The 10,357-nt window shown below is 60.5% G+C and overlaps 1 protein-coding gene across 3 annotated transcripts in view; it reads right to left on the reverse strand.

The window, feature by feature from the left end:
* Window positions 1-1,514: 1,514 nt before the first annotated feature.
* The window catches only part of CYTH1 (cytohesin 1), an 80,029-nt gene continuing 71,186 nt past the window's right edge, over window positions 1,515-10,357 (reverse strand). For all 3 annotated transcript variants that reach the window (XM_040456559.1, XM_040456558.1, XM_040456560.1), the window contains exons 11-13: window positions 7,507-7,578; window positions 6,712-6,866; window positions 1,515-3,292 (exon numbers count right to left, since the gene is read on the reverse strand). In XM_040456559.1, the coding sequence (XP_040312493.1) occupies window positions 3,214-3,292; window positions 6,712-6,866; window positions 7,507-7,578 (306 nt within the window). In that variant the 3' untranslated portion in view covers window positions 1,515-3,213. The remainder of the gene's footprint in view (window positions 3,293-6,711; window positions 6,867-7,506; window positions 7,579-10,357) is intronic.

The raw sequence follows: 10,357 nt of genomic DNA on the forward strand, positions 1-10,357 counted from the left end.
GTAAGTGAAAAAAGCAGGACCGGGTCGCATGACTGACTGCGCCCCTGACCCTGAGCTTCCTGGCAACCCAAGTGAAGAGCAAAACAGACCCCACGTCCACTCTGCTCAGGCCCTCCTCCCCCGAACCCCACCGGGCAGAGGCAGGCACGGCAAAGCCCCCTGCGTTCATGGGGTCTGGGCGGCTTCTCAGGGAGGCTGGCCCAACACCCGGCCCCGCTGGGCTCAGCCAAGCGGTCGTGGGGGGCTGGGGGCTGGAATCGGGACGTTCTCGCTACCCCGGCAGAGTGTCGGGTCACGCCTCGCACTCTCTGGCCCTCGGTCAGGCCAGGGCCCTTGGTGATGAAGGCCTAAAGAGTGGTGGCCCCCAAATCGGCCGGTGATGGAGCAGCCCCGTCCAGAAGGGCCTCTGGCACAGATCCTGAAGCTTCTTGTGTGCAGGACCAAGTGGTTCCTGCTTCCCTGTGGTGTTTACGAGCACGGAGTGAGGAAGGCTCTGGGGGACCCTGCCTGGGGTGAGACAAACCACCGTACAATTTAAATGCAGCGTGGATACGTAAAACTCAGCGAGCTGTGGGTGCCTGGGTGGCTCAGTCGGTTGAGCGTCCGACTCTCGATTTCGGCTCAGGTCACGATCCCACGGTTCGTGGGTTCGAGCCTGCGTTGGGCTGTGCGCGGACAGCACGGAGCCTGCTTGGGATTCTCTGTCTCCCCGCCCCTCTCTCAAAATAAATAAACTTAAAAAACAACCAACCCAAGACTCAGCCAGCCGTACGACAAAGAGCGTTCCTTCCCCAACAGAAGAGAGTCAGTGTAGTGCAGGTGGTGATGGGGAGTCCAGGGACGTGGCAGGGACGTGGGGTGGGGTGGCTGGGCCGGGGTCTCTGGGAGGAGGAGGACATCCCGGGAACAGACGGGGGAAGGGCTCCCGCGCAGAAGGGAGGGCTGGGCTGTGAGCAAGAGGTCTGGGATCGACAGAAAAGGGCGGCGCCGGCCCCAAGCGCGCAAAGGAACGCTGGTCTCTCCGAGACGCCCCTTGCAGAGGACCGCGGCGCACGGGTTTAGGAGACGCTACCTGCTCCAGACGCCCGCAGAGATCGAGAAGGCCTGGAGGCGAAGCGCCCCAAACCCGCGAGAAGCAAGGACGGGAACGGGAACGCGCTGCTGTTTCAGGGGAAGGACCGCCAGTGAGGGGCAGGCCCGGGCCCGTCCGTGTTCTGGGCGGTTCCGGCTCCCCGCGACTCTTCCCCGGTGCCGCGTGGGCACGTCTGCAAGCTGAAACACGCGACGCATGTTCCACCAGCCGAAGGCACATTTCTCGACCTTAGCTCGACGTTGGAGGTTGGTCCCTTGTTTCTCTGAGACAAAAGGGGGCAAGCGGTGAGCGGTCTCCTGCAGAGCACAAGACAGCGCCTCGCCCGACTTCCCACGTGCGTTACTGGCGGACCGCGGACAGACGGCCACGGCCCTCCTGCTCACGGTCACCAGGGAACAAAGGAGGCCGCACACAACACAGCTGCTTTGGGCAGACGTGGAGTTTATTCGCTGCGGTTCCTTGGCGCTCGTTTCCAATGCCAAAAAAAACAAAACAGAACAAAACAAAGAAACAAAAATACAAACGCAAGACAACTGGGATAATAATTATAAGTTTTTTGAAACCCTGTCGACAACTTTCAGGCATTTCTTCATATTTTATATTTTGACAAAACTTTTCTTTTTTTTTTAAACAAATACAAAATAATCTAAAAGGAGAAAAACTATACACGGATTATGTACACCTCTGATAAATAGACGAATACTGACGCAGGGGCCTCTCTGCTATCGGCCAGAACCGGGGCACGGGACCCGGCCGGCCGCGGGCATCCAGCCCAGACCCCCTTCCGCCGCCCTCACGAGCCCCGGTAGGACCTGTATGAAGTGGGGGGCCCCAGAGGGCACCCCGCTCAGCACCCCCTTCGTGCCCTTTTACGGAAGCGATTTCCACCCAACGGTGCCGGCGGAGCAGGGGTGGCGCGGCCCGAGGAGACCGCCAGCTCCTCTTCCGTGAGGCAGCGCGTGCACCGCCTGGTCCCCGGCCGTTTGGGGGCGCCGGGATGGCCCGGGCCGGGCGCCATCCAGCCCGGACGAGCGGCAGGAGCGGCCCCGAGAGTCCCTGAGAGAACAGCAGGACGACTGCCTTTCGTGGCTCCCTTCACACCGTAAGTTAGGAGGGGCGAGGCCAGCTCCAGTTGAGGCCGGCCTCGTCACCCCTCGCCCCACCTGCCTCTCGGGGGCCCCCCCCCCCAAATATGCGCCCAGGGCGGGGCTGGCTTTGAGGCAGAGGAGCCGAAGACCTAAGGTGATCAGGGAAGACCCCCGTCCTCTAAAACGAGGAGGAAGGTCTGGGGGACGGGGAGCCACCAAGTCAGAAGCAGATCAGCCGGAACCTCGCTGGGGTCACCGTCCTCACAGTTTTGGTTACTGGGTATTTAGCTCAAGGAAAAGGCTGACCTTGCAACTTAAAGCCCAACAAGAAGGATTTGGAAAGAGAGAAGATGAGCGGCCGGGACCCTCTCCTCCCCTCGGCGCCCCCGGCACTTGGAAGGGAGACGCGGGCCGCCGCAGGCCGCGGGGCACGGAGTCCCGGCCGGGTCGGAGCCCCCGCGGCACCCGCCAGCTGCCCGGGGACGTGCCGCCCCGGAGGCCACCACGCCGGGCAGCAGAACGCCGTGCAAAGGCGCTACTTTAACTTTTTCTTTCTTTTAAAACACAAAAATATATCTTTATAGTACGTGGCTTGTCTTCCGTTCCACTTTTTTCTCAGCATATACTAATGTATCGGCACGTGTGTTTTCGGTGCAGGGTTGAAGGCTTCTTCACAGGGAGATAACCGAGAGGTAACCAGTTGGCTTCGAGCTCCGCTGTCAGACCTGCCGAGCGAGAGACCTGAAGGGGGCAGGTTTGCCGACGGGCTGGGCTCTGTTCTTTCCGGAGAGAAAGGCTCAAGACCCCCCCCCCGCCGCTCGGGCATCCCCGCCCTCCCCGCCGGTGCTACCGCCTACCCTCTCCCACTTAAAAACAGACAGCGAGAGCTGAAGCCAGTGTCTAGGAATCCGGGGTGACTCCCAGCAGGTGACGCCCCTGCTCGGCAGCCCGGCCCCGCCCGTGGGGGGAGACGGGAGACAGAGCCCAGGGCCTCGCACGCCTCGCACGCCGGGGGCCGCTCACTGCGCAGGCTCAGTGTCTTTTCGTGGAGGAGACCTTCTTCTTCCGCGCCGCCAGCATCTCATAGAAAGGGTCCCTGCTGATGGCTGCTCTGGACACAGAGAGGGGACAAAAGAGACAAGACTGAGAACAGGCCCGGAGACGAGCCCAGGCTGGGGCTCCTGCAGTAGCACGGGTGCCCCCTGCCCCGCTCGACGGCCACCACAAAGGCCAAGGCAGTGGGGCCAACCTCCACGGGGTCTACACGACGACCGAAGGGACACGAGCTTCGAGAGAGACACACGGTGCGTGTGACGAGACGATTCCGGAGCGTTCCCTGCCTGTTTCTACCTAGACTTACGGGCAGCATGGAACCGCGTTCCAGCCCAGAAGGACGAGTGTGGCACCGGAGCTCCACGAAGACCGTGGGCGCCACACTACCCGACCCGTCCACGGCAGGCGGTCTGTCCCGGGCACACCGACTCGACAGCCGCGCAACTGGGCCGTCCACACCCTCGCTGGGCCCTCGGGGAGCGGCCGGCCAGGCCTGCTCCGCTCTGTGTGCACAGCCCGGTGAGGAGGGAGCCTGTGTCCCGGCCCTGCCCCGGAGACACCGCGCAGAATGGTGACGGCAGGGCCGGCCCCGCGTCACCGTCACTCCCAGCTCGCAAGCAGGTTGCGGCGCGGGCGTCCTGAAGCCTTCCACGAGCGGACTACTTTCCACACGAGCTCGCAAGCCCCGCCGACCAGGGTGGATGACCGCTCGGCCAACTGACTGCGACCTGCTCAACCGAGGTCACGTGTCCCTGAGGAGTGTCTCCACGGCTCCTTGGGGCAGCGAGAACCGACAGTCCCCGGCACGTGTCCCGAGGGCACTTGCCACGAAGGCATCAGTTAAAGTGTCGGGAGCCACGGCGCCGAGGCTGAGGGCCGCACGGCCGCCAGGAGCGTGGCTTCTGGAGTCACGGGCTCAGTCTGAGCACCAGCACCACCCCTGTGGCTCTGGACACTGGGATGGGCCTTGCTGTGTGCCTCAGTGTCCTCATCTGGAAAACGGGATGCGTCTACTCCCCAGGCTGTGGTGAAGGGTAAGGAGACGGCGCCCAGAGAGCACCAACAGTGTGAACCCCGCACCGGAGACGAGGCGGTGCTGGGCAGAGCGGCCCCGGGGAGGGCCTGTGTGCACGCTCCCTGAAGGACGCAACAGTGGACCTGACTTCGCACAACGCCCAGCTTCCCCGGCTGCAGAGCAGACCATCTGAAAGAGCAGCGTGGGGGAGGCCGTGAGCGGCCACAGAACAAAACACGCTCTGATGCCCCCGTGATCACACAAGGGGTCCACAGCCCGTGGGCCACGCACACACGGGGGCGTGGGAAAACCGCAGAGGGCGCCTCGACTGGCGAATCAGCTATCAGGACGACCGTCCATTCGGCTGAGGGAGTGAGTTGTATCCCTCACCTCGAACCACATACTAAGCGTAAGTCCCATAAGGATTAAAGAATTAAGTGCTTTTTATAAGATGTACGGTAAAAACAGCATGGGATACGTGGACGAGGGCCACTCACTGCCCAGGATGCCCAGGATGCCCAGGGCATGGCGACTCCCCTGCCCAGACCTCGGTGGAGGGCTTTTAAGTGTTTCTTCAAATGCCGGCTAGCGAACACACCGTGTACGTCTCGTCTCACGTGTACCATCTAGTGACCAGCCCTTCCCTGGGGCACCCCGTGCTCGCCACAAGCGGAGGGCTCTGTCTCGTTTCTGGTGATGACGACCCAGCGTCCACAGGGACACTGGAGCCTCGTCTGCTGGGCGAGGGTCACACAGGGCCCCTGCAGATGCCACACATCGAGGGGCGGTGGGGAGAAGCTACCAGGGCCCGGGGCGCGCTGAGCATGCCCACCACGTGACCCGGTCTCACCCCCAGACGTCCCGGGAGCCTTCCCCATCGCTCCGAAGGGGTGGGAGGCGTGCCCAGTCACCAGGGAGCCCGCCATTCACCGCCGTACCGTGGGGAAGCCGAAGTCTGGCGGGAGGGCAGGCGACGCGCCCAGGAAGGACTTCTGGGCTGACTCTGGGTGAGTCTGTCCTCTGCCCCGCCTTCACTCATCTGTTTGCTGTTTCACCCTGGCCCTGCCACCACAGCAGACTCCAAGCTACAGTGCTCCCCCCTCAGGAGCAGGCTGTGGCCCGGGCGGGAGAGCGCCCGTCACAGGGGGCCGTGCAGGGCTGCAGGGCCTCAGGTCACCCGGTCAGGGCCACCCCCCTGGACTCCGGGGGAGTCACAGAGCCCGGTAACGAGCAGACTAAGGAAAGGGCCGGTGACGCCTGGCGGACCAAGCACCCGACGGGGAGAGCAAGGACGCGCTCTCAGACACGCGGGCACGATGGCCGTCTGGACAGGCCCCACAGAGGTCCCAGGGAGGGAGGCGGCGGCTCGCCACAGGTGGACAGCCCTCGCCACAGTCACCCCCGCACCGTGCTGCTCAGCCAGGCGGGCAGAGCCGAGCCCGGGGCCACTGCTGTCTGTACCTCCGTAACCCTGACAACCCTGTTCCCTCCCCACAGCGCAGCCGTGAACGGTGCGAGTCTGTCTTGGGACCCTGGGTCGCGCCCATGTGACTCTGGGCAAATTACACGACCTCCACGGTCCTCAGTTTCCTCCCCTGTAAACGGGACAACGTACCACCGAGGGAGACTCACGAAACGTGATGATATTTTATCTCCACTGAGCTGCCGTCCTGAAAACGAGACCTGCTTCCTACGACGTGGGAGACCAGCTGGACAAACGGCACCTGTGCCTGTCAGCCCGGTCACCCGCCCCCTCCTCGGGTCTACGAGGTGCACTTTGGGAAGCCTCGGTTTGAGGTGCTCTCTTAAACACGCTGTCATGGTCAAGCAGCCCAAGACCCACTGAGGGGCGCCTGGGTGGCTCAGTTGGTTAAGCGGCCGGCTTCGGCTCAGGTCACGATCTCGAGGTTTGTGAGTTCGAGCACCGCGTCGGGCTCTGGGCTGATGGCTCGGAGCCTGGAGCCCGTTTCCGATTCTGTGTCTCCCTCTCTCTCTGGCCCTCCCCCGTTCATGCTCTGTCTCTCTCTGTCTCATAAATAAAATAAACGTTAAAAAAAAATAAAAAAATAAAAAAAAAAAATAAAGACCCACTGAAAAGCAGCCTGGGAATTCCAGCTCTCACACAGGACCCAGGACAGAGACGGGCGGCACTCAACAGCCGCAGCAATAAAGCATTTGAGAGCGGCACCTGGGTGACTTGGGAGCCCGAGCGTCCGACTCTTGACTTCGGCTCAGGTTATGATCCCAGGGTCGTGGGATCGGCCCCGTGCTGGGCTCCTCACTGAGCACGGGCCCTGCTTAGGATCCTCTCTCTCTCTGTGTCTCTCTTTCTCTCCCCCCCCCCCACCACCACTTGTACTCTTGTTCAAAAAAATAAATAAATAAAATTTGAAAAGTAAGTGCCTGCGAGAGGTGAGAGCCCTTGTCAGGCGAAAGCAGGTCTGTTTTCAGATGCCACTTACTTGATGCATTTAATCCACTCGTCCTTCTCCTCGGGCGTTGGGGCTGAGATGCGGTAGACCGTGTGGTTCCCTTCCACCACCCGCCCATCGGCCTCGGTCTTACAGGCCTTGATCACTTGGTCTTTGTTGTCGGGGATGTAGAGCTCAAAGCAGTTCTGAGAATCAGAAAAGAGAGGGACAGAGCGACAAGGATCTGAGAGAGCTGCCCACCGACACAGAAACAACGTTACTTTACCCCTCAAAAGACTGTCCTGACCTGCGTAAAACATAGGCGATGCGGATTTCCCTACGGGGAAGAGGAGCCTAGAGGTGGAAATCTGCAGAACGTAGGCTGCACGTCAACAAGGCTGATAGCGAAGGTACCAGCCAGATACACACACGTCTGTCCTGCTCCCAACAAACCGAAAGCAGGGAGAGCCGGACGTCACAGGGATGCGGTTTAGCCCCCGCCCCCGCCCCCAGCCGCGTCGCCGGACTCCCAAGGAGAGGGATCTGTAAGGTACCCGAAGGGCCTCCCACGAGTGGCCCCATCATGAGCGCCTGCCACTGCCTTTTAAGCAGGGACAATTCCATCCCTCGTGTGACACTCAACAGGTGACACGAAGCCACACGGACAGAACGAAGAGGTCACTTACTGCCTCATCTTTGGTTTGAACGCGGAAGATAGTTTTAAAAGCAGGCCACGTTAGAGGAACGACGCTACTTTTCAGTTCTAAGTGGATCTTTGCAATTTCAGTCCTTGTCAAAGACCCGCTACACCCGTCCCTTTTGTCCCCCTGCCCCCCGAATACTCACTGGTTTTTTGGAGTCTTCCACCTCCCGGATACTCAGATTCTCTAACGGGATGATTCCCCGGGGCTCCTTATCCTGCAGGACAGAGACATGAAGTCCTTACTTCTGGCGTCACGAGCACGAGCACGCATCCTACCGCATTCCTCACCCACAACTCCCCGGCTCCTCTGCTCCTCCCCCGTGGCCTCGAGCTCACAGATCTGCTCTAGGGCCCACGCCCTACGTTCTAGAATCAGAAAAGGGTCAGGAATGTACGCGTATGGGGCCCCCTGTAACCAGAGGCCTCTGCAAGGAGAACGCCCGGGGGAGGCTCCTGAAAGACTGAATGTGGCAAGAGCCCACGGGAGGCCCACAAGCGGGGAGCACGCTGGCCGCTCCCACTCAGGAGACCACCCCGCTTCTCTGCCTGGCCCCCCGCCTCATCTCATCAGCCTGTGTTCCAGTGTCGGCAACCCCGGGAAGCCCTGGTCTCACTCCAGGTGCCCTGCTCGGTGCCCCAGATGCCAGGGGCCGAGCTGTGTGTATAGACTCACCCCCCGCCCCATCTTCCCCCTCGCCAGACTGCACCGTCTTCAAAGAGAAACCGCCTTCCTGACAACCCCACGGACATCTAAAAATGCACATAAGCTCCTGTCCGGAACAGAGCTACAACACCCCTGGCCTGCCCTCGGCCCCAGTGGCCCCCTCCAGCACACTTCCCCTCTTGGCAAAGGCCTCTACACACACACACACACATACACACACACACACACACACACACACACACACACACACACACACTCTCTCTCTCTCTCTCTCTCTCTCTCTCTCTCTCTCTCTCTCTCTCTCTCCCCCCGCCTGCCAGACATCTGATGTCAACCTTCACACCTCCCTCTCCTGGATATGCAGCCAACCGACAGCCAAAGACTTCATTCCAAGTTCAACAGTGTAGCTGGGCACCAAGCTCCTGCGGTAAATGTCCCTGAGACTCTGTGCACTCTCGATTTGCAGATCCAGGTTCCTTTTCTTTTCCAGGGCGTGACCCCACATAACACAGGGTGTCCTTGCACATGCAGATGCCAGGAGTCCGGTACTGGGATCACCTTTCTGTCCTCCAGAACTGGCTACCTTCTCTCGAACTGGTTTAATACTTGTTTTTTCCAGATACTAGCTCCCTGACTGTCTCAACCGTTCCTCTACGATAGGGATTTTATTCTCGGCTGATCTGTTCTCCTTAAAGTTTTAACTTGTTAATACGTACGTTACAAGCCTACGATTACACAGCTATATTCTAAATACATCACTGCGATTCTCATTTGTTTTCCAGTCTGAACCTGGGGCGGGGGGGTGGGGGGTGGGTCAGACAGTTTGTGTTCCGGCCCCTTCCACGGTCTCACGAGAGCACGGTGAGCCAAGGGCAGGGCCGCCTCAGACACCTGCCGAGCTGCAGCTCTCCTTGGGGACTGCGAACGTCCAACATCAGCTTGGGGCAGATACAATGCTTGTGGACGCACACCCCCGGTGGACAGTTTTCCCAACTGAGTTTACAGCCCAGAGCGTCTTCCCTGACGCTGCAGAGTGAGGCCCATCTTCTCACTCTTCCCACGTCACCACTCCCTCCCCAGCATCAGACTTTACTGCTGGCCAATCACAAGAGGGACACAGTTCTACTGGGTTTGCTTCTCTCAGACTCAGGGCAATGGGGAGGCAGCGGGGGCTTCACAGAGATGCCCCCGCCCCCCTGCTGGTGAGCCGAAGGGGTCGTCCCTCTTCCCGTCCCCACCCCTCCACCCCCCCACTGCTACTGGATCCCGTCGCTGTTCTAGGTGATTCTGCGTGGAAGTTCTGCCCACCACGTTAACTGTGAGGCCCCCTCAGCGTCTGCAGAAACCTCCCTGCCTTCCGACGGCCTGATGCAGTGCTGGCACCGAGTGCAGGACTCCATGATGCTGCCGGTCAGCACCCCGAAGGACACAGGGTTCTAGCATCTCACTGCACCGCCACGGAGACTGAGCCAGCGCTCGGGCATATCGTGTTCGCATGCCTGTATGTGTTTCATTCTGACCCGGAGAACAATGAAAAAATCCAAACACGACTTTTAAGGTGTCCTCAGTCTTGAGATCGTTGAGGAAAAAGGCAAAAATCTGGGCTGGGCGGGGGGATGGGAGGGGACAGAGAGGAAGGTACCACGGTGTTCTGAGTGTCAGAAAATGACTGTCGTAAGTGGTTCCCTCTCGGAACGAGCGCCTGAATCACAGGCTGATACACACTCGCCGCGTGAGAAGTTACACCCGTATGGCGTCCACGGTGAGGGAATGCCACCAAAGAAAGCCACCTGGCAGCGTGGCCAGGAACGTGCCGGGGCCGCGGCTCCTCCTAAGCTGTGCACCCGGGACTTCCATTTTCCATTTAAGTAACACTTGTTCCGCATTTGCTACAAAAGACACTTCCTCGTCCTCACTGCCGCAGGAGGGTCAGAACAGACACCGGCCGTCCCCAACTCAGCCGCCCTGATTCATCCAAGGCACGGGTCCCACCAGAGACGTGAGAGAGGATCGAGTTGCAGGTGGGGAGCTGGGCTGGGCCCCAGCCGACCCGCCAGGCTTTCAGGGGGCTGCATCAGAGGGAGCCTCAGAAAAGGTCTTATCTTGTAATCTTCATTCTCATAGGCTCTTATCACAAGAGACTTGGGGTGCGTGGGTGGCTCAGTCAGCCGGGCGTCCGACTTCGGCTCAGGTCACGATCTCACAGTCTGGGAGTTCGAGCCCCGCGTCGGGCTCTGTGCTGACGGCTCAGGGAAGCTGCTTCGGATTCTGTGTCTCCCTCTCTCTCTGGGGGGGGGGGGGGGGGGGGGGGGGGGGGGGGGGGGGGGGGG

Source organism: Herpailurus yagouaroundi, unplaced genomic scaffold (assembly GCF_014898765.1).
Source record: "Herpailurus yagouaroundi ecotype Mexico unplaced genomic scaffold, PumYag 217, whole genome shotgun sequence".
NCBI classification, from domain to species: domain Eukaryota; kingdom Metazoa; phylum Chordata; class Mammalia; order Carnivora; family Felidae; genus Herpailurus; species Herpailurus yagouaroundi.